This window comes from Nematolebias whitei, chromosome 7 (assembly GCF_014905685.2).
Source record: "Nematolebias whitei isolate Nwh7 chromosome 7, NemWhi1, whole genome shotgun sequence".
NCBI classification, from domain to species: Eukaryota; Metazoa; Chordata; class Actinopteri; order Cyprinodontiformes; family Rivulidae; genus Nematolebias; species Nematolebias whitei.
Window position 1 is genome coordinate 34,996,164 of NC_056504.1, and position 22,207 is coordinate 35,018,370.

The 22,207-nt window shown below is 37.8% G+C and overlaps 1 protein-coding gene across 1 annotated transcript; it reads left to right on the forward strand.

Moving 5' to 3' along the window:
• Positions 1–254: 254 nt before the first annotated feature.
• LOC119411850 (ras-related protein Rap-1A) lies at positions 255–21,958 on the forward strand. Its single transcript, XM_037678800.1, has 8 exons — positions 255–298; positions 6,579–6,667; positions 7,413–7,481; positions 7,599–7,655; positions 9,745–9,885; positions 14,772–14,915; positions 15,249–15,377; positions 21,029–21,958. The coding sequence occupies exons 2-7, from the start codon at positions 6,611–6,613 to the stop codon at positions 15,336–15,338; spliced, it is 558 nt and encodes a 185-aa protein (XP_037534728.1). The 5' UTR covers positions 255–298; positions 6,579–6,610; the 3' UTR covers positions 15,339–15,377; positions 21,029–21,958.
• The last annotated feature ends 249 nt before the right edge of the window (positions 21,959–22,207 follow it).

The following is a 22,207-nucleotide window of genomic DNA, read 5'->3' on the forward strand; positions in this document are numbered from 1 at the left end:
CAGTTTCATCAACATTTTTACTTTTAGTCCGTGTTTATGTTTACATCCAGTATACCACTTTATATTAGAGAAGATGGGTTGAAAACGTCCCGCGTTAGTAAAATAACAATTGCCGGAATGAATCCACCGTGTTTATGTTTTCATGCCGGGTTCATGTGTCATGCCCGTTTAAGAATAATGAGAACCAGTGACGGTGACGTCCGCTGCGCTCAGACAGACGCTGCTGGAGGCGAAGAAGAAGAACTCTCCAACTTGACACTTGCGGAGCGGCGCGAGAGAGACAGCGGAGCCAGAGACGGTGAGTGTGCGGTGCCAAACTTTACTAAACGCGGTCGGATAAGTCGCCTTTTCGGGAGACTGTGTCGTGGACACCCGTGGGGCAGAACGCGGTCACGGTTGCGCTTCGTTCCATCCGGGTAAATGAAGAAAACATTTTTGTCAAGTATAAAAAAAAATAACGGATTGTGCACTCCCATTTTAGTCAAGGCCAGGCGGAAGGGCAGGTAACGTTAGCTATCGGCTGTATCTTTCCCAGGAAAGTACACACCAGTATGGCGGGCTGTTTTTGCAGCTCGGTGTGTTTGGTTGGCGTTTGAATGCTCTAACGATCTGGGGTGTTGCGGGTTTGTGAAAGGCTCGCTGTGTTTTGATACGCAGAGGGAAAGGAACGTGTCGGCTAGTTAGCTTGCCTGCTAACGGTGTAATGAAGTGTCGGTGTTGTGCCGAAAAAAGCACCCTTGCCATAAAAAGCAGCCTACATGACGTTAACTGTGAATAATCTTGTGCTTACGGATGGTCAGATGTACATGTCCTATTTGCCACTTTTGATGTTTATCTAATATGTTTTGATGACTAACATTGCCTTTTAAGTGCTCTTTCTACGAGTGAGGTTGCGTTTCACGATGGGGGTGCATTTTTCGGCACAACACCGTTAGCACTTAAGCCAGCTAGTTAGCGGTATTTTGCTAACAAGCTTCATAACGGGACTTAGGGTTGTTGCGGTTGCTCGTAGACAGATGTTGCGTTTGATTGCCGGGATTGACGATTTTGGGGATTGTAAAGAATTAGCGGTAAGCAGGCTTACGTTTGAAAAGTAGAAAAAAACCAACATGTTGTGATAAGCACCCAGTATCGTGTAGCCACAGATTGCAAGAATGTAGCATGACTTAGAGATAAGCGTATGTTAAGAAATTAGGTAGAATCACAGGGAGATATCCTAAGAGCAACAATGACTTTCTCTTTGTCTGGGTATCAGCCTGTAGGATTTTTATATATTTTTTGCTACAGGGGCAGTGATGTTCAGCATCCAACGTCAAATTTTAAACACTTTGCAGCTCAGTTGTATAGACCGAGTGTCATGTCTCCCTGTGAAGAAGACCCATCTGCAATGAGTCTGTCTGCAAGAGGTTACTTCTTATTTGATGACTGTGTCATGCACATTACTGTGCAAAACCAGCAACTCATCCTAAACTCAGTGGATGAACCAGTGTTGTGTATATAGAATAGAATAGAAACAGCCTTTATTGTCCCACAAATTCAAGTGTAACAGCATCTACAGCAGCAACAGATAAAAATGATTCACACAAAAGTTCCTAAATGTTAAAAACAACATATAAGTAAGATAAACAATATCAATAATAATGTGTTGGAACATTGAGAATGACAGACTATACATATATATATATACAATATATATAAGACAACTTAACAAAAAAACATAAAAAAAATAGATCTTTTTAAGTTTTTGGTTACTAGCAGCATCTCACAATCACAAATACAGTTTGCTCCCATTTCCTTTGTTGAATATTTGATAATCTTTAACAGTAGTACCAGCTTGGCGATTCCTAAAAACCAATTAATGGAAAATGTGTATGTAGTAGATTGATGTAGAAGTAAGGCACCCCTCCAGTCCTGGGTTTTGTTTTCCTATTTCTTGCAGACAAAGCTGTGACATGGTTTTATTTAATTTTCATCTATTCTTTTGACCCCTCATTTGTCCACTTTCCTCATTTTTAGCACAACATGGACAGGAAGACTGACCAGCAATGAAAGGGAGGCAAAGATTTTTAAAGGAAAAGGAAAGAAAATTGATATTAAAGGAACTTCAAAAAGCCTTGAGTCAGGTTTTTTGGAAGCAAAGTATAAAGAAATTAGGCAAACTTTTCCATAGTATTGTATCTTATGATGACAAGGGTTTAAAGATGAAAAATTAAATTGAATTCTCTCTTGAAAAAAACAAACAACAAAACAAACAAACAAACAAAAAAACTAGCCTGCTGTCTGGAGCCTTCAGCAGGAACAGAGACTGGAAGGGTTATTTTAGTTGTTAGCTACTCCTTTTCCATCCTATCAGCATGAAGACTTCTTTTGCTTTGGAAAGAGGATGTGGTTACAGGTCAAGGCTCCAGAGCCTCTGATGCATTCGGTTGACAGTTACAGGTCTTTGTCACAATAAACCACAGCACAGTTTTTTGGTGCCTAGTTGCATTTTCATTTTGAATTATAGAGGCCTTCAGAATTTCAGTGGATGTGAAAAAGAGAAGGGAGCATTTTTGTATTTTATTTTTATTTATTTTTTTTACAAATGGTGTTTTTTTGCTTTCAGTAATCCATACAACATACACATTTTTTCCCTTTTAATATTTTTATTGAAAATACAGGTATCTCTAATACAAAGATCCTTTTAGTGTTACCGTTGTAAAAATGTTTAAGCAAGCTCTGGCGGTAATGGTGTATTTCATTGGCTTGTAAATTCCTCATTTCCTAGGGAGCTTTATTACTGTAGTAAGGCCTATGGAACTAATTAGGATAAATTAGAGACAAGGCTAATTTAATATACTACTTTAGTTAATTAATTACAATATATAGCTTAAATAGTTAGACTTATCAACTGTGCATCGTTTGTACAGTCAAATGAATCATGGAAAGTGTGATGAATGAACTCGGCAACACCATCTTAATCATAACTCTGTTCTTCACAGTGTTGCTTTTCTTAGTAGCACCCCCTCACGTTAGTGAGTTTATGATTTTGCTCACTTTAAAATAGAGAAGTAGTCTTTGTGATGAAGAGTAGCTAGATGCTGTAAATAAATAAATGGCATTCCCTGAGGCTGACCACTATTATTATATCAATTTGTTTGTTTCTGCTACTAAACCTGGGTGTTCTCTGCAAGTCTCATTTTAGATGCATGTGGGCTAAAAAGAAACAAATACACACAGAATTGGTGTTACTGCGGCTACTTTAACCAGCGGATGTGTGCATCTGCTCCGACGGGTAGAATACAGAGGACAGCTGTCAATCTTCTCATCCCGCTGAGTCAGTGCTGTGACAGCTTTGTCTGATCAGCCTCAGTAGACCAGGAAACACTGGTTTCTGGATGCTAGGGTTTCATTTTGAAACATCCTGTTCCTTTAAAACCGTTCTACATTTCATCCTGCCTCACATTTGCTGCATGCTCTTTCTACCAGCACTACCAAATCCAGTTTCCAGCCTTAGATGGATACATACCTTTGGCTTCAGGGGGTGAGTGATGCAGTGAAGTCATGGAGCAGCCTGTTTTCTGTGGGATGTGGCTTTCCTTGGCTCCTTATTTGCTGGGGTTACTACGAGAGCAGAGGAATGACAGCAGCGTGTTTGTTTTGTGGGGAATGACAGCGTTGTTGAGGGTGGTGAAGAGAGAGGGAGAATTTGTTTTAAAGACCGTTGTCCCTAAATGGCCCGTTTGTGTGATGTGTGAGAATTGTCAGGCAGAGTTCAGCTTGTGTGTAGTTTTCTTGCTATGAAAGTTTCTATGCAGATGTGTCAGAACAGTAGTATCCTCATAGCCTTTCACAGGGGAGAGAAGCTGAGCATTAATGACTAACTGAACATCTATCTGACTGTTAGGACTTTATTTAATTGGATTATTTGAATATCTTTTCAGACATCAAGTTCCTCTATCTTAAAGCACTCAACTTGAAACATGCTTCTTAGCATCACACTAATAAGCCTGTTTTTTAAAAAATTTTATTTATGTATTTTTCATTCATTGCATCATCGGTTTACCAGCAAAGCACCAGAAAATCTTGATGTTTTGGCATGAAGGGACTGAGGAAGAAAATCTAAAATAATAACGTAAGGAACAAGGAGTTTCTGTGCCTGCTACCTTTGTCACAGTTTCCCATATTCATTTTTTTTTTTTTTAGTAACACAGTTTCACAAGAGACGACAGCTCTCCTTACATTTGTCATTAGTGTGTCTGCTCCTTTACAGCTATACGGATTTGTGTATGTGGCATTTGAATTGATGAAAGACCCACAGCCATTACTATAGAAAGATTGGTCATCTAAATAAATGCTTGGGATTTTAAGAAGGAAAGCAACACCACTGAAAATAAACTGAGATGATCTTTGACTTGGTGGCAAAGATGTAGGTTCTCAAAACAATAAGTGGAGTAGGTTCTGTGCCATGCAGGAAATCTTCATCTTATGATGAAGATGAATAGCCCAACAACATTTATCAAGCTTGACACAACTTTCAATTTTGAATTGAGAAAGCTCCTCAGATGAGAAGTGAAATACTTTCAGGAATCAAAAAGTTGCCTTCCATTCAACTTGTTAGGATAGAACAAGAGAATCTTACAAATTAGAATGTGGCACAATTATCATTTTTTTAAAGAACGTTTTTTTTTTTTTTTAAATATAAAAGTTAAACTTCTTTCGGCTTTCCCCTCGTCAGAGGTCTCCACAGCGAGTCATCCTCCTCCATCTCACTCTCTTCTGCATCCTCTGTCCTCACTCCAACTACCTCCATGTCCTAAATGAAAATTCACATAACCAGTCACCAAAAATCACCAAATTTGTGAAAAAGCTCACATCAGTTATAAATGGAATAAAATCTGAAACCTGGAAAATGGATAAATCTCTTTTTTTTGTTGTTATTTTCTTATGTTCTGTGTAAATTATACAAAGCTTTTGGCCATTAATTGCACTTTTTTATTTTCCTAGCAGATTTTAAAATGAATCGGGCAAACACAAGTAATTGGTTTATTTGCACGAGTTACAAGCCAATATCTTCATGTTTACGTTAGGATTGATGTTTCTGTTTTGCTCGTCCTTCAAAGCTATTAAAAATGGTGGAATTTGACTTTACTCCTTGATGGACAAGCTCTGATGCTGTCACGTTATAATGCAAGTGCAAGGAGACCTCTGACGTCATCCGTCCTAGCAAGGGTCAGTCCACAGCCCTGAACCAAGAAACCTGACGTGCAGATAGCTGACAAGTGAATCGTAGCCTAAATCCAAGCGTGACATTGTATGACATTTGTTTATGTGATGCTGTGCATACACTTGACTTTAAGCTTCAAGGTTTACATGAAAGAACAGGAGCAGGAGATCTGTTCTTTTTCTTCTCTGTCCACGGACTCGTTCCTGAACCCCTCTTTTGTTTGTGGAGGATTAGAGAATATGAATTATTCACAGTTCAGGCTTTATATCCTACTTGGCCACTGCTTGTGATCAAAGATGAAAGTCCTTTACACACCCTTTCTGAGAATTTTGATGAAGTGTGCAGGAAGAACAGTGTAGGAGGGGATCATCTTCCTCCCAGAATAGTTGACGATTTGGTGCTTTTCAGATTTTTTTTAAAATCATAGTTTTAGTCTAATGTGCTTCTTTTTGTAACCCAGGGTTTAAATTCTTGTTTTTTCAGAGATGACATTTGTTGAAACTTAAAGGTAGTATTTGATTGATAAACTGTGGTATCAGGTGGCTAAAGCATATTTCTCAGAAGAAGCGGCCTTTGGTTTTGGCTATGGATTTATTTTTCTTGAAGATTTATTACTTATTGATAAACGGTTCAAAATATTTCAGAAGTTTTCATTATTTTAGTAATATCAATAGATATTGGAAAACAATTTTAATTTGAAAGAGAATATCAGAAGAAATCATCAACCAATCCCTAGTCTCTGCTTTATCTGTAGTCGGGCTTATAGTCATCCAGTTGGTGTTTTTTTTAAAACTATTTAAAGAAAGTTTTAAATATATTTTTTGTATTTTTAATGTTGTGTGAAACGCACACCTTATGTAATGTTATTTCTTTAATTTCACAATTTCCTCTAATTGCAGTTTTCACTTCCTTCAAATGTTTATTTTAATCTGACAATGAGACGATTGTCATTGTTTAGTTACACACAAAAAATGTGTGATTGGCTAACGGTTCTGACAGCAGGGTGTGTTTTGGTGTGTGAAAGCCAGATGATTGTGTCATTTTTAAGAATATCTGCCAGATTCATGCATCATCTCCTCTTAGGATCCCCCTTTTAACTCATTTACCACAGCTGGTTTGTGTTAGGAAAGGTTCACACTCTTCACCTCCTCCACCCTGAAGCAGCTTCACTTATGGGTGTTCCCTCTATTGTTGTGCTCCTTCTTGTCCATAATCTCCAGGAACGACTCAAATCTTTCCTCTCTGGACTGAAGGAACTCGCAGACCAGATTTTTGTTTTGTGTCAAATAAATGTAAATTCTTTGTCTTTTAGCTTGATTTTTAACATTTGTTGTTTTTTGTCCCATCCCTCCCCCATTTTTGTCAAGTACAGACTGTTGGGCTGTCCAGTGAAGCAATCCCGCCATGCGTGAATACAAGTTAGTGGTGTTAGGCTCTGGAGGTGTGGGCAAGTCCGCTCTGGTGAGTATGTCCTCTTGGTCTCCTTCCTGTTTGTCCAACCTCTAACACCTCTGCATCTGGTTTCCTAGAGACTTTGCATATTGCCAATAAAACAGCATGATGTTTTGCAACCTTCTGAAGAGAACAAAGTGATAAAAGATGTTACTGAAAACCTGAAAGGGTTGAAAAAATGGCTAAAGTTCAGAAACAACTGTCCTTTTTTGTGTAAAATTATACTGAACTTATTTTTCTTGCATAAACTGACAAGTTTATATTTGTCTGTGCTTCATGTTAAAAGCTAAAATTTTACTGGTAGTATATTTTTTCCTTCAAATGTGATGCAGAATAGAAACTAAATATGAATATTCAAGTATTTTCTGATTAATACAAGATTATTTGGAGACCTCCATGTCTGTAAAAGGTTGCATGCCCTCTTTAGCTAACTTCAGCAAGGTGTCAGAGTCAGGGTAATCCCTTGAAATGCCTGGATTAGGATGCTATCAGGTGAACCAGGTTGACCCACCCTTCCCTTTGCCACTAAGCACAATCCTTTTAGTACTGTTTAGTTGGTCTTGACATCGTCAGTTAATCATACATCATAATACGACAACGCTCAGTTTGTCTGTCATCTGCTTGGATCCACTGTCTACCACCTCCATCAGCATTCCAGATGTTCCAGTTCTGGTGATTGCAGGTGGAAAGTGCATCAGATGATGTGACAGTCACATGCTGACTTGAGTCTGGCTTTCTGTGTCTTGTCTTGCAGACAGTTCAGTTTGTACAGGGAATCTTTGTGGAAAAATATGACCCTACAATAGAAGACTCGTACAGAAAGGTGAGTGTTGCAGTGAGAGCGCATGCTTGGAAAGGAGCTGATTAGTTGCAGCTGCTCTGTAGGTTTACATCATGACGGTTATATATATATATATATATTTTGTTTGTTCGTTTACAGCAAGTGGAGGTAGATGGACAGCAATGTATGCTTGAAATTCTCGACACAGCTGGCACAGTAAGTGAACCTCGCCTCATTCACATTTCTGTAAATCAGCATGTTCTTTCTGAAAACTACTGAATCTGTTTATTGATTATTAAAGCTTAGTAAGAAGATTAGCCTTTTTTAGAGTTGAAGAAGAAAATACAATGACTCGGATAAATTACGTTAAATGTGTTGGAGAAATGTCAAGTGTGACAGCACACCAGCTGATTTACAGATTAACTGGAATTACATTTGTAGATTTTACTGTACAAGTGTCATGCTCTGACACTGCAATAAATATTTTCTCAATCCTCCACAGTAATTCTGTGCAGGTCTAAGACAATTTGATCAGTGTTTTCCCAAACATTTTAAAAATAGATGTTTGGTGCTTAAACATGTGTCTTCTTATTTGCTAATATTTTTAATGTTTTTCAAATAAAACGATTTGGAAATTTATTTAATTCAATAAAACAGCAGGAAATAATTCAGTTCAAATCAGTTTATTTATATAGCTCCAAGTCACAACAGAAGTCATCCCAGGGCACTGAACAGAAACATTCATATATAAAAATAATAAGTTAACAGAAACATTCGTATATAAAAATAATAAGTTAACAGTAAGGGAAATATGTGTGAGAGCTTATGACATCTTTAAAAGATGCTGAAAAGCTAATGCAAGGCTGCTTTTACTATAATAGTTGGGACAAAAAAAATTATTAATAACTCTTACTCGGGCCATTTCAGATCTAAATTTTCTACTGAGGTAGAATGAATAATATTGTTTTCAAAAAATTGTCCCGAGTCACACAGTTTTTTTTACTAGTGACTAATGAACTAGTTTGCAGACTGAGTGGCACATTTTAGGCCTCAGACAAAGGTAATGTGACACAAAGCGTCTAAAAGACACACTGAACTATAGCATGTCTATCTGCACAAATTATGGAGAATAAATTAGATTTTTATCTGTAGGAGAGACATAAAGGACGGCATGTTTCAGTGCATCATAACTCCAAAGTGAAAATGAAAATCGTTGCTTTTTTCTTGCCATTTTAAGTGTAATTGTAGTTTTGCTGTTCTTTACATCGTCCTGTTTATTGCTAACCCTGTTTCTGAAAAGTAGTGACTAAAAATGGGAATTCCTTCAAAGTCAACTTTAGTTGTGCTGCTAAAATTTTTTAACTGTCGCAATAAACAATAAATCAATTAATCGCATGATGAAAATTATCTACCTCATTTTTATTTATCAGCTTTATCGTGTCTCTACTGAAGACACTGGATGACAAAAGGCTCAACTCTGGTGCTCTTCACTGACCTCTCCCTTTCTATTTTTTTCTTTAAAATCCGTTTTAATCGTTCAGAATCACGTTTTTGGATCGTTAAAAGCTGCTAAGTTGAGAAGCTAAGCTACAAGCTAAGCTAACAGGCTAACTTGTTTTTCTCTGCAAAAAGAAGCTGAGAACTTGTTTACTGATTTTTTTTATTTTTATTGAAAGCTTTTTGTGAAAAATGCTATGCTAAAGAGCTCAAACCACACTGAGCGTCGGCCATTTTGAGAACTGAAAAAAGGAATGAGAGAGCCCATGTCACGTCAAGGGGCCTCCCTCCCATTTCTCTTAGAAACACGCTGTCTGCTCTCTCACTATCCATCCTTTGCTTCAAACAGTCTTATACTGCCGTCTGGTGGTCAAAAAAGGTAGTATACTCAAAACATTTTAAACATTTCATTTTAAATTTGACAATAATTACAAATTATTGTCAAATTTCAAACGATATTATCATTTATCGCAATAATTTCAGAGACAATTAATCGCCCAGCAAAATTTGTTATCGTGACAGGCCTAACTTGTTTGTGCCTAAAACTTTCAGCTGAGGCTTGATGTGGGTGATTCGTCTGCTTATGTGAAGATGAACAAGTCCTCATGTTGCAACATGTAGCACTGCAAAATATCTCTAATTATTTATTTATATATTATCAGTTTAGCTATCCAGAGGTTACACAATTTTGAATTTGAACTTTTCAACCAATTTTTAAAACCGAAATGATAAGAAGAAAAAAAATCATGACGTGCTCATGGCTTGTCTCTTATCTTTAAATTTCATTTACTTTCACTACCTTGTACAGGAACAGTTCACGGCAATGAGGGACTTGTATATGAAGAATGGCCAAGGCTTCGCCCTGGTATACTCCATCACAGCACAGTCCACCTTCAATGACCTTCAAGACCTGAGAGAACAGATTCTACGAGTAAAGGACACAGAGGATGTAAGTCGAACGTTTGAGCTACGTCAAAATTTCTGACATTGAGTCCTTTGAGTCAGAGATGGCTAAAATAGTGGAAATTTGTTCAGTAGCTGGTTTGAAGTGTCCAATAAATGTGAGCTCAACCACTTACGTTGTTTAGAGTCCTGATTAGACTGTTACTAAGGATACCATTGAAATTTAAAAACAATACATGTTTTGTACTTAAAAATTGTTACATTACACAGGAGGGGTTATATATTAGGTTGATTTTAGGCAAATAAAACTGAACCGGTACTCCGATTTAACATGACTTTTTTCTTTAGTTTATGATTTTTATATTTTAAGAGTATGTCAAGAGACAGAACACTGTTACTTCAATAAGAGAGCAGTAAAAACATTCACTTTTTGTTTAACAATGATTTAAGGCTTGGCACTGCCACCATGTGTGTTTTTCACTTTCAAGTCGGCCCCTTGGTTCGGATTTGAAACAAAAATATGAAGGGAAAAGCGGATGTGTCGCCTCATTATTTTTCAAAATTTCTTTTTGTCAGCAGCACATTTCCATCTTTTTATCTCTGGTAAATGTTGAAGCTGTGGAGTGAGTAAGTCCTCCATCCTCTTTCTGGTGGAGCAGATAAATGTGTCAGCAGGATCTAGGATGCCCTTTTTTGGTGATCTGTGGGAGTGAATGTTACTATAACTCTTTCTTGTACTTTCCTCCCCCCTCGTTTTCTGTTCCCCTCAGCCATCTAGATAAACCCCCCGTAGGCTCTACTTTGCACTTCTGTCTGTACCTCTATTGTCCTGCTTGCTCTCCTTCCTCTGTATATATGTCAGTTTTTGTTGATATTTTTTGTAGATTTGACTTTCCTTTTAATGTCCATTATGGTCCGACCCCATTCTCTTTGCCCTTCCTTGTGGCCTTACTGTGGTTTAGGTGATTGGACTTTCAGGGATGGTGTGCAAAGAAAGCCTCAGCTCATCAAAAGCACATTGGACTGCAAGGCTGCGGTGCTTCATTAAGCATCTCTGTGGTTAAAAGACTGAGGTTAGCCTTAGGCTAACAGATGGATTGCAGGATCAGTGGCTCCCTAACACGCAAGAAAGCAGTTTATGTTCCTTTTCTCCTGAAAATGTGTTTTCCCCAAAGAATATACCTCAAATTCAAGAGTTTTGCTTATCTAGCTTTAATGACTGCTCAGTCAGCCATCAGCTCGGAGGGATTTAAGCCCTTACCTATAATAGCTGTGACATCTGTTTATCTTTCTTTGCCTCTTGCAGGAATGCACGACCAAAGGAAATGCTAGGCATATTTTATGTTAATCACCCCATTTTTTTTCCTTCATTTTTGAGATCACTTTCAAACTGTTGAAGAGCTAAAGAAGAGTATGTGCTGCAGCAGCTGTTCTTATTTTCAGTTCTGTCACGCACAATTAAGTTCAAAACTGGCAACATGTACAGACACATTCATTGCCAAGCTCAATTAAGACTTTTAAAAACTGTACATTGAATACAGTGAGGTCAAGTTTCATCTCCTCAAAAGTCTTTCAGTGGAAAAGGAAAAATGAAGTGAGAAGTCATCAGTATATAAAAAGCTTGCCCTCTTTACTTCCTTCCAGAGTACTTATGTAAGAAGTCTCATGACTTTTTGGTGCCATCTCCATTCTGCTTATGTGACTAGCCTAGCGCTAAGTCAATGCTTGTGATTCACTGCTTCATTTAGATTGACTGCTTTTATTGATTTATACTGTTTTATACTCTCCTGTTCTGTCGTGTGTGCAGACCAATCTTTAGCATACCACTGCGGGGCAGTCTGTGGTACGCTAACCGCCTCTGAACAGATTCTCTGTGGGCTGTGTGGATTTTTCGAGTTGGCTAATGCTGCCTTCTGTTCTGCTGACACTAAACATTTTTTTCTTTTCTGCATACCTCCATCCTTCCAACCATTTTGCCAATTAAAAAAAAAAAACCTGGCTTGGCTTAAAGTTTGTATTAGGAGGGCATGCTGCTGTTTTTCCCAGGACCCCTGGGAGAAATGTCCTTTAGCAGTCCAGTGTGAGGGCTTGTTTAGATATCAAACATCAAGCAGCAGCCTCTCTGGGGTTAATCTAAACATCACACCGTTTCCTGTCGCCTGCCTCTCACAGAATGTAAGACAGGAGGAGGAGAAGAAAACCGATTAGATACTCGACTTATTCCCTATATGTCAGAGGTTTTCCCATCCACAACTCGACTAGTAGGTGTTATTTGTGTATTGTGTTCACGCATGAACAAATATGAGCTTATCAGAATACAAAAATATTGTTCATAAATATTCCTTCTACAAGCCATGTCTGCTGGCTATTTCTGTACCAGGAGAGGCACTGAAGGCAGGATTTCCTAAGCAAAAGTTCACTGTTTTACCTACCACAAATAGATTTCCTCAGCTGATATTTTATTGGTGCCTGTTGTGTTGAACGCAGAACTTTCCACACACTGATTTCTTGTTGCTAAGCCGTACTACAAACACAAATATCCTGTGAACTCCACGAAGGCTCCGAATTCTTGAACCCTGTTTTTGCTAACCTAATTTCACAGCAGTTTAATAAACCTAGTTTGTTGTGGAAAACGCACAACATGCATGACAAAAGTGCATACGGACAGTCTCACACTGTCATGTAATTCCAGAAAGCAGCTGGAGCACGAAATCCAGCTGAAGTGTTTGAAAATATTCAGGAAGGAAAGCGATGTTATCCCTTCTGGGCGGGGCCGCCACGACTTCCTCCGGAGCAGCATTCTCCCTAGATAGCCGGTCAGGAAACATCAGGCAGGATGAGGCGCATCCCGACACCCTTCTGTGTCTGTCGACTGTGACAAAGCTGAAATTCTGCTTCAGATGTTCTTTCCCCCCAAAAAATTACACTTTTTCTGACAATGTTAAAATGTTAAGATGCAGTAGGGAAGAAATATTGTGTATTTCAGGAAACTCCACAACCTGTCGCACTTTCTCAATGTAGTGCAGAAACTATTTATAAAATAAGCAAAACAAACTAAATACTGTTGCATAAAAAGTTTGAAGAAATGGGTGAAGTTGCCAGAATTCTGCATTGACTTCTTTAAAATTGAAGTCTGTTCTTCATTTCAGCTAAAATTAGTCACATAATTCAGCAAACTTACTGTAGTTGTACTTTTTATGTTGAATATACTGAGGAGTTGCTTACACATTGGGCTCAGAAAAATGCAAACTATGTTGCAAACGTCTAGAAAAACTTCAGAAAAGAAGATGAGATTAGAAGAAATGTTACTGAGAAGCTGTTCTTAAGATTGTTGGATATGAACAGTGTTTTCATTACAAAACAGAAGTTTAACAAGTCATGACTTTAATGGTAAAGATCTTCATGTTGCTCTGTTCATTCGTACTCATCTGCTCACACAGACTCATGTTTGTGCTGCTGTTCGGCATATTGTTTTTGTGCTACTAGTGCTTAGTGTATTTTTATTAACGCTTTTCTTATTTCATATCTTAGATCTTATTACTGTTCTTTTTTTTACATTTTATACTTTTGTTGGGTGTAACTGGGACCCTTTGTACACAATGTCATTCCACCACATGTACCACATGTGGTGGAATGACAAATAAGGAAACTTGAATCCTTGATAAATGTTGTAGTTACCAACATGTGGAAATAATATGTAATATTATATATGTTATATAAATTGAAAAAAATAAGTGCTATATGTTGTCATCATTGCATGTTCCCATACAATGACAAAATTGGTTCTCTACATTTAACCTATCACATGTGAGATGCACCCAGGTGGGGCAGTGGACAGCTATGTAAGCACCCAGGGAGCAATTAGGGATTGGGTGTCTTGCTCAGAGACGCCACAACATGTGGGCATGGCTGAGAGTTGAACCGTGACTTTCTGATCCCAAGTTGGCTGCCCTACTTCCACTATCACGGCCCCCAAATACAATTGATTACTATTTATGTAAAGAAAATACCTGGAGGTTTATGACTTTAATATGAACATAAAGAAACAAAGGAAATACCTTTAATTAGTGTGCCGCTTCAGAATAAAACCAATTTGACAAGTTTCACCTTCTATCTGGCTATTAATAGCAGTAGCAATTACGTTACATAGTACTTAAAACTTTGTCTATGATGTCATCTATATCAGAGTCAAATAAAAAATAATCTTTGAAAGTGAAAAAACAAAGAGCTTGTAGCAATAAAAATATCCGACAAAGCCCGCTGTTATCCATGACGTTCATGGATTTGCTGATCAAGCGGTATGTTAAGTGTAGCGAGCCATGACGGTTAGTTTTCTGTAACTTTAGTTTCTTTACAAGGATTTCCTCAAGTTTACAGTTAATGTCAGTAATTTGTGGGAAACAGTTTTGGTATTTTTGCCAGTATTGCCAAATGTACACCAGGTCTCCAGTGTGTCCAGTGTGCACTAACATGTTCTTCCTCAGTTCTTACTCTACTTCTTTTGATCCAGAGATGATGGTTTATTATTTATTGGATTATTTCTTTTTCATTCAACCTTTATTTAGACAGGTAAATCTCATTGAGCCTTGAGGACTCATTTACAAAGAGACCTGATTTCAACAAAGAATGATGACGATGGACAACAGCGACAACAATAGACAGTTTTCAAAGGCATACAGATTTTTATTTTTTTGTTTTCTACAAATAAGATGGCATTAAGATTGGATTATTTTTAATGTGGTGTTTTACTTGTGCTGCACATGAGTCTGGAGCCAGACTTTTGGTTAATCAGAACATTATGAGAAAATGCAAACATGAAGTAAATGAAAACCGTCTGCTCAAAGACAGAGGTAAAAATGGGTTGTACTGTATTTGGAATAACCCACACAATAAGTTTTTAACTCACTGACTTGATTTTCTTCTGTCTCCCAGGTGCCGATGATCTTGGTAGGGAACAAGTGCGACTTGGAAGATGAGCGTGTGGTGGGGAAGGAGCAGGGCCAGAATTTGGCCCGACAGTGGAACAACTGTGCCTTTTTAGAGTCCTCTGCTAAATCAAAGATCAATGTCCTTGATGTGAGTACACACACATACAAAGCACGGGGAACCTGCTCATACTGTGCTGAAACAGAAGACAGAACAGCAGGCAAAATGTTCTCTTAAATGTTTATTAAACTGAGGTCTGGTTTGACCAAAACTCACCACATTTAGCAAACAATTTCTCCCAAGACTGTCATTCTGATTTACCAAGGAACCTCTTATTAAAATGACATTTAAGCTCGGATGTTCTAGTCTCCTCTCTTTCAACCATATATGAGCAATTTGGTTTAGTAATGAGGTTTCATGCCTTGTTTGTGTCATGGAGTTTACTAGCTGTCACTATCTGATTTTGTGCACTTTGTCTCTTAGATCTTCTATGACCTGGTCAGACAGATAAATAGGAAAACACCAGTGGAAAAGAAGAAGGCAAAAAAGAAATCAAATTGTGTTCTGCTTTAAAGATGTCCCCTTCAAGCCCCTGCAGCAGCTCTGAGCCAGGTAAGCGCCTGTCCACAAAACAGTACCCCTGCTGCTGGCATTTTCATAGGCATACCATCGGGTTCAGTGGTCTATTAAAAGATCTTTTAATCATCACATTTTGATGTTTACTGCAGCTGCTGTTCATTCTGTTAAGTGTTTTGTTTTTTTAGTACTAGCCATTACTAGGTAAAATATTTTGCACAGTACAGTTTTTGCCAGCAACCTTTTATTTTTTTGGTCCGTCTCACTAAGTTAAGTGCACAAACTTTGACAAACAGGATAAAAGTCAGAGTGAATTCAGCACTACAGGCAACTGAGGAGACAACAAAAGATTAATGTAAAAAATACTCCAAAGATTTTGCAGCAAGCATATTAACATTTAACCTTCTTCTCATTTCATATAACAAGAAAACGCGTATTAAAAGTTCACGTAGCTTTTCCCAGCAGATGTTTCGTTTCTACTTTGTGGTAAAAGTAAAGTTAAAAAAAAACCCTTCCTCATCACAGCGAATCATCCAAACCTTTTCAGATTAATATGTGAGATTTGACAATTTAATTCCATTACATGTTTTTAAACACCCCAAAAATTACAGAGTCCTATTTAAAAAATGCAAAACACTCTTATTTACACCTTTTTGTATTTAAGGTCGATCGAATGAGTTAAAACGAGTTAAATTTTAGACCTCAGCAAATCGCAACAGCTGGAAAAATTTGCGGAAATCCTGCTCCGTCATCATGTAATTTCCCAGAAATATGTCTTTAAAATGTCTTTTTTTCGGAGTAGTTTTTTTTTTTTTTTTAAAGTCTGACCGGATGTGGCTCAATGGGGAAGTCTGAAAAATGAAATTGCTTATTTAATCAGCCTGTGTACTCTTGTTTAAATTTTGAGACATACCAGCATTTCTAGTTGTTTTAGCTTCAGTAATCAGTTTTCATTCATAATTTCCACCTCATTTTTAGCAGAATCAGTGTGCGTTTGTTCCTCTGAGTGAAAAATTAATAAACGTCAGCTGTGGTCTGAACGGGGAATAAAAATGTTTGCATTTGGTCTTCGGAGTTTGGACCCACTGTGGGAAAGTTCTGCAGGGGTTTTAAAAATATTCATGCTCCCATCAGATTTTTTTTCCACTATAAATATAAATTCCAGCTCTCTTTACATCTTAAAGTTCATGTTCACTGCGAGTTTTTAATGGAAGTAAAGTCATCTTTCGCTAATTTCAGAAGTCAAAATAAGAAATGTTTCAACTCTGATGTGGAAAGTTTCCCCTAAATGACGACTTCAGGTTTAATCTGTTGATGAAATCTTGAGATTTGATGATGTGTGGCTCTCACATGGAAATTAACGGTGTTGGGCCTCACTGTTTCCAAACACAGGAGGGAGTGAAGCATGAAGGCTTCAACATTCCTGACAGAAGTTAGCATGCGTGTCATTTGAGCTCTTTAAAAAAAACTTTTTAAAATAACTTCTATCCTGAATGTTGTGCCGTCTCATGATGTTGCCTCATGGCGCTACAATTCATTCAGAGTGAAGGGAGTTGCTGCGTTCAGTGCCACCAGGAAAAGGTCATTCTTGGCCAGTAATTTGATCTGAGAGACAGCCGTTGCAAAAATTAGAAATATTACTTTTTTGTTTTGGCGCTGGCATTTCTGTTTACTGACCACTCAGAAACTCCGTCGAGCCTCGCCACCCCACACCTCCTCGCTTTGGCAGCAGTCCGTTTGGTCAGTGGGAATAATAGAGAATTTTGGAGCAATAAAGCAGCTTTAAACGAAGCAGAACTGTCCTGAGGCAAGACTTACTCTGCTCTGTGTTTAGTCAGTTTCATTTTTTTTAAGGTGACACTAGGCCTGACGCAATAAACAATAAATCAATTAATCGCATGATAAATGAAAATTATCGACCTCATTTTCATTTATCTGCTTTGTTTCTTCGTGTCTCTCTCTTTCAGAAGACACTGGATGACAAAAGGCTCAACTCTGGTGCTCTTCACTGACCCCTACCGTTCTCTTTTCTCTTTAAAATCCATTTTAACCATCCAAAATTGCATTTTTGGATCATTAAAAGCAGCTAAGCTGTGAAGCAAAGCTACGAGCTAAGCTAACAGACCGACCTCAGGGAAAAAAACTCAGTTTTGTCGAAGCTCCAAAATTCACAGTTGAAACCTTTGCTTTCGTCTAAAAAGTAGTTTTTCTCTGCAAAAAGAAGCTGAGAACTTGTTTAGTGATTTTATTTTTTTTAATCAAAAGCTTTGTGTGACAAATGCTATGCTAAAGAGCTCAAACCACACCGAGCGTCCGCCATTTTGAGAACCGAAAAACTGTAACGAGAGACGGCCCATATCACGTCAAGGGGCCTCCCTCCCATTTTCTTAGAGACATGCTGCTCGCTCCCTCACTATCCATCTTTCAGTTCAAACAGTCATACTGCCATCCAGTGGTCAAAAAAAGGTGCTACACACAAAAATTAACAAACATTTCTTCTTAAATTTGACAATAATGACCAATTATTGTCAAATTTCAAACAATATTTTCGTTTATCGCAATAATTTCTGAGACAATTAATCGCCCAGCAAAATTTGTTATCGTGACAGGCCCAGGTGACACAAATTTTCTTAATTTACTGTGTTTTTTTCTCCATAACATTAACATTTTGTAGTTTCTCTATACTTGCTGTCTCATACTGATGTTAATGTACCCACCATAAAATGTGTTTGGAGTAATAAATGACATTAAATAGTGTCATCTTTGTTTCATTCTGACAGCAACAAAACTGTGTAGTAAAATGTCAAAACTAAACACTTTTATAACCTAAAATATTTCAACATTGTTAGATGAAGTTATTTGTTCAACTGAAATTATTCTTTACAGGCATTTATTGCAATGTCATGAAGACCAGTCCAAAAAAAAAAAAAAACCCCAAACAATAATCATAAAGTAAGAAACAAAATCTTCACAATGTTTGTCATATCGACGGGTAATGTGCCCTTAAATTAAGAACTTGTAAACAAAACGTGTGAGCGGCTGCCGACTACCACGTGCATTTTTTTACCTATGGAAAGAGGCAAAATGACTGAAAAGAGGTCAGCAGTGGCGACATCCATGAATGGGCTTTATTAGAACAATTTTTATGTATTGTACGTATTTATGCTCAGATTTGTAGAGAAAAGTGTGCAGATAAAACCAGTATGTGTTAGGTTGAAACGATTCACTCACCGGTCTAGAAGAAGTTTTGTGTCTGACTGCTGATGAGCTCTTTCTTTGTAGCGCTCCACCGCCCGGCCTGATCCACGATATTTATTCTTGACAGTCGCCTTTTTTTTTTTTTTTTTGTTCTTTTTTGGTGCAGCTGTGGCTGAGTGGTTAGAGCAGTCAGCCTCCAATGGGAGGGTTGGGGGTTCAATTCCACTTGCAGTCACATGCTGAAGTGCCCTTGATCAAGCCGCTGAACCCCTCATTTTCTTTGATGTGTGTCCCATCGGTGTATGAATGTGATTTAAAGCACTGATTAATCTTTGTGCAGATCTAGTAGAGTGCTGTATGATTGTGTGTGTGGAGGTAAATGAGGGCACAGATTGTGATGTAAAGAAGCACTTTGAGCATCTTGAGTAGATGGAACGGTGCTATATAAGTACAGCTGTTTACCATTTCTCTTTTATTTTACATTTAGCAGCAGATTCACTCCTAAATTTCCACCCATGCATCATCTCCTTGATTCCACCATATTTGTTTTCCTACATAGACTACAGCCAGACTAATCTAGGTCAATTGTGACTCGAGCTTTCATGTGATTTCCATCAGATTCAACTTGAGCGCTTCATTTGCATGAAGTGCCGACTCATATTTCATAATTGCATATTAAGATATCTGGAAAACTCCTGGAATAAACTCTTTCGAACTGCACCGTTTGAGTTCAGGAGAACTTTTTATGTTTGGTTTCCATGAGTATCTTTTAAATATAACTTTCAAAATTAACAGCGCTCTTTAGAAATTTAAAACATATTTAAGTCAGTATTTCCACACTAACAAATCACGGCTAATAGAAGGATGAAGGAAAAACTTGGATAATACAAAATGTTACGGAAACAGGCAATGTCATTGTGTCCAGGCCAAATAACAGGGTTACCCAATCACCCACTGTGTTGTTCATCGGACTCCATCGGTGTTGGTCAGTATGTCAGAGTTGGGTCTCCGTCTGGAAGCCCTGGGGCCATGTCTGCACCCCCCTCCTGTCCAACTTTTAGTTCACACACTGGCCAGCCCATTGAACCAGCACTAACAGGATTTTAGGTTTACTGTTCACAACACAGCAGCTCAGACTGGAAGAGACGGAGAGGTGACGGTGCCAGCCACAGACTGAACCCAGATAATAATAAAACCTTCTATTGCCATGTTAGCCTCATGAGCTCGTATTAACTAGTTTCTTGTTTTTACCATCACTGTATTCTCTGGGAGAATAAAAAAAAAACGATCTCTTGAACTAAATGAACACAAGTAAAGTAGCTATTTTGATACAGTCAGGACTTGGTGGGTCTTATTTAATAGAAAACCTGATTTAGGTGTTTTTCTCTGCCACAGTAGGCCTTAGCTGAGCATCCAATTTCAGACCGTTTGATCATAATTGTCTTTTAATTTTATTATTGGGTTAAAGCTAAAGCCATTTGAACTTCCCACTAGTGGCTCAGTGAAACCGCACAAAATATTGTAATTATGGGTCTAAAAGCAGATCACACTTGCTGCGCTAAGCAGAAATTGAGCTTCAGAGTGGGAACTCTTGCACGTGTCTGCCTCAGTAGGACAGACTTTCACTCTGCTGCTCCTGAACCATTTTTCAATGTACCTGCAGAAGCTCAACATAGACCCTCAAATAACTTAAATGTATTTATTTTTTTTAGTGTCAGTACGGTAGGTTTGATCACTGGATTGGGCCCTTGGCAACTGGGCAGAAGTCCTATATAAATGCCATATATGGCTTTCTTTAGAAGTGAAAGGACCTCAGAAAACGAAGCACTTGTCTTGGTTCTGTCACACAAACACCTGGCTTCACTTCTTACTCTGGCTGTAATGGTAATGGTTAGATGTCACAAATATTTGTTGCAGATCATGGCAGAAATTTCAAGAATAATAAAAATTATATATTAATGTTTGCATTTAGAAAACTAGCTTTAAGAATGCTGCCAAACTTTCAATTAATAGTAAAGTTAAAAGCCTAGCATTCCTTGAAAGAATGCATGTTGCCCACCATTTTTCATGCCTGAGTTTAAATTAAAATCTTAAATGAAGCGGATGCACTTACAAAATGGTAAAACCTTGAAGACAACCTTATGCACAATTCATGCAATATTGTGACATGTCACACAGTATGTGCTGTGAATGACTCAGCTACTACCACATACAATTTAACTCAGTTTTCTGTAAAAATGACTGAAATATTGCCATTCTTGTGTTTTTCAACATTAGTTGGCTTTGGCAACCATCTTGAATTATATTTTCTCCAAACATTAATCAGATGTAGTTGATTATTTCCTGAAAATGTATTTAAATTATATATTGTTGCTAAGTTCTAGCCATCTGATAGTTGTGTAAATAAATGTAATGTCATTCGACAGCCTTTAGAGGGCGCTAACTTGCAGGAGTTTGTTTGCACATTGACGATAAATGGTGTCTTTCAGAAACGCTGTAATGAAGAACTGTTGCCCTGATTGGAACGTGCCAGCATTCCAACAGCCCCGCCCCCTCCTCCATCAGCCATAAACGGTGAATCAGCTGACTGAACTGCTCCTATCAACGCCGAGGATGACCTACAACAGAGAGTAAAGAGAGAGCGAGACGGACAGTACGAGAGAGAAGACTCTTTTTCCTCTGAGGACCTTCCTCTGCTTCAGTATGGGTGTGAAACCTGAACGGACAGTGTCCACTTCTGCATCAACAAAACGAGCGCCACAAACTGATGTAAAAATGCAGCAAAGCCTCTGAAGGTTTAAAGAAAAACAAGTGTCAACGAGTCGCCTACATGGCCCAGAGCAGCCCTTTTTATTTTTAGTTCCTTTTTCACTGTTTAACAAAAAGAAAATAACAATGTTTAGGAAGGAAAGCAAAGTTAGAACTTGAATTCAGTATTTTTCATCTTTTTCAATATCAATATTGTATTTGAAAGACATGGAAGTGGACCTCTTTAGTTGTATGATTATAAATATTCTTCAAAAACAAGCATGAAAAAAAAAGCATCAGCTATTATGTGTAGATGTTTTCAAGTGAAATCCAGTGGAAAAGTGAGAATTTTTTTATAGCCATACATCTATTCTCCATGCCTGTCATGTCAGTGATGATAGATCAAGGTCCATAATATGTATTATTTTTATTATTATATTATTTCTTTGTTCGCCCTGTTGTTCATGGACTTCTCTTCTGCAGATCTCTCTCTCTCTGATGTGACTTAATTTTATACTCTGTCACTGGGATTTCATAGCTCCCATAATATATTCTAATGCCATTTTTTGCATAATAATGCTTCATAAAAATGGGTCTTTTATAGAAGAAAAATGGGGGGAAATAATTGATTTCTATGTCTCTTGAAGCTGAAATATATTATACTAAACCAACTCTAATGCTTCTTGTGTTTTTGTGTTATGTTCCAGCTTTTCTGAATTCAAGTACATTTTAGTACATTTTCTTTCAAATGGTTATGTATTTTTGTGAATTAAAGTTTTATTCAAAGTGGATTTGTTTTATTTAAGAAAACTGAGATTAAAGTGTCAAAGGGAAAAGTATAAAGTAAGTGTGTGTAGTTACACCTTTTGACCGGTAGGTGTCAGTATTTGAAAATACATTTTTATGGTTGTACCTCTGGG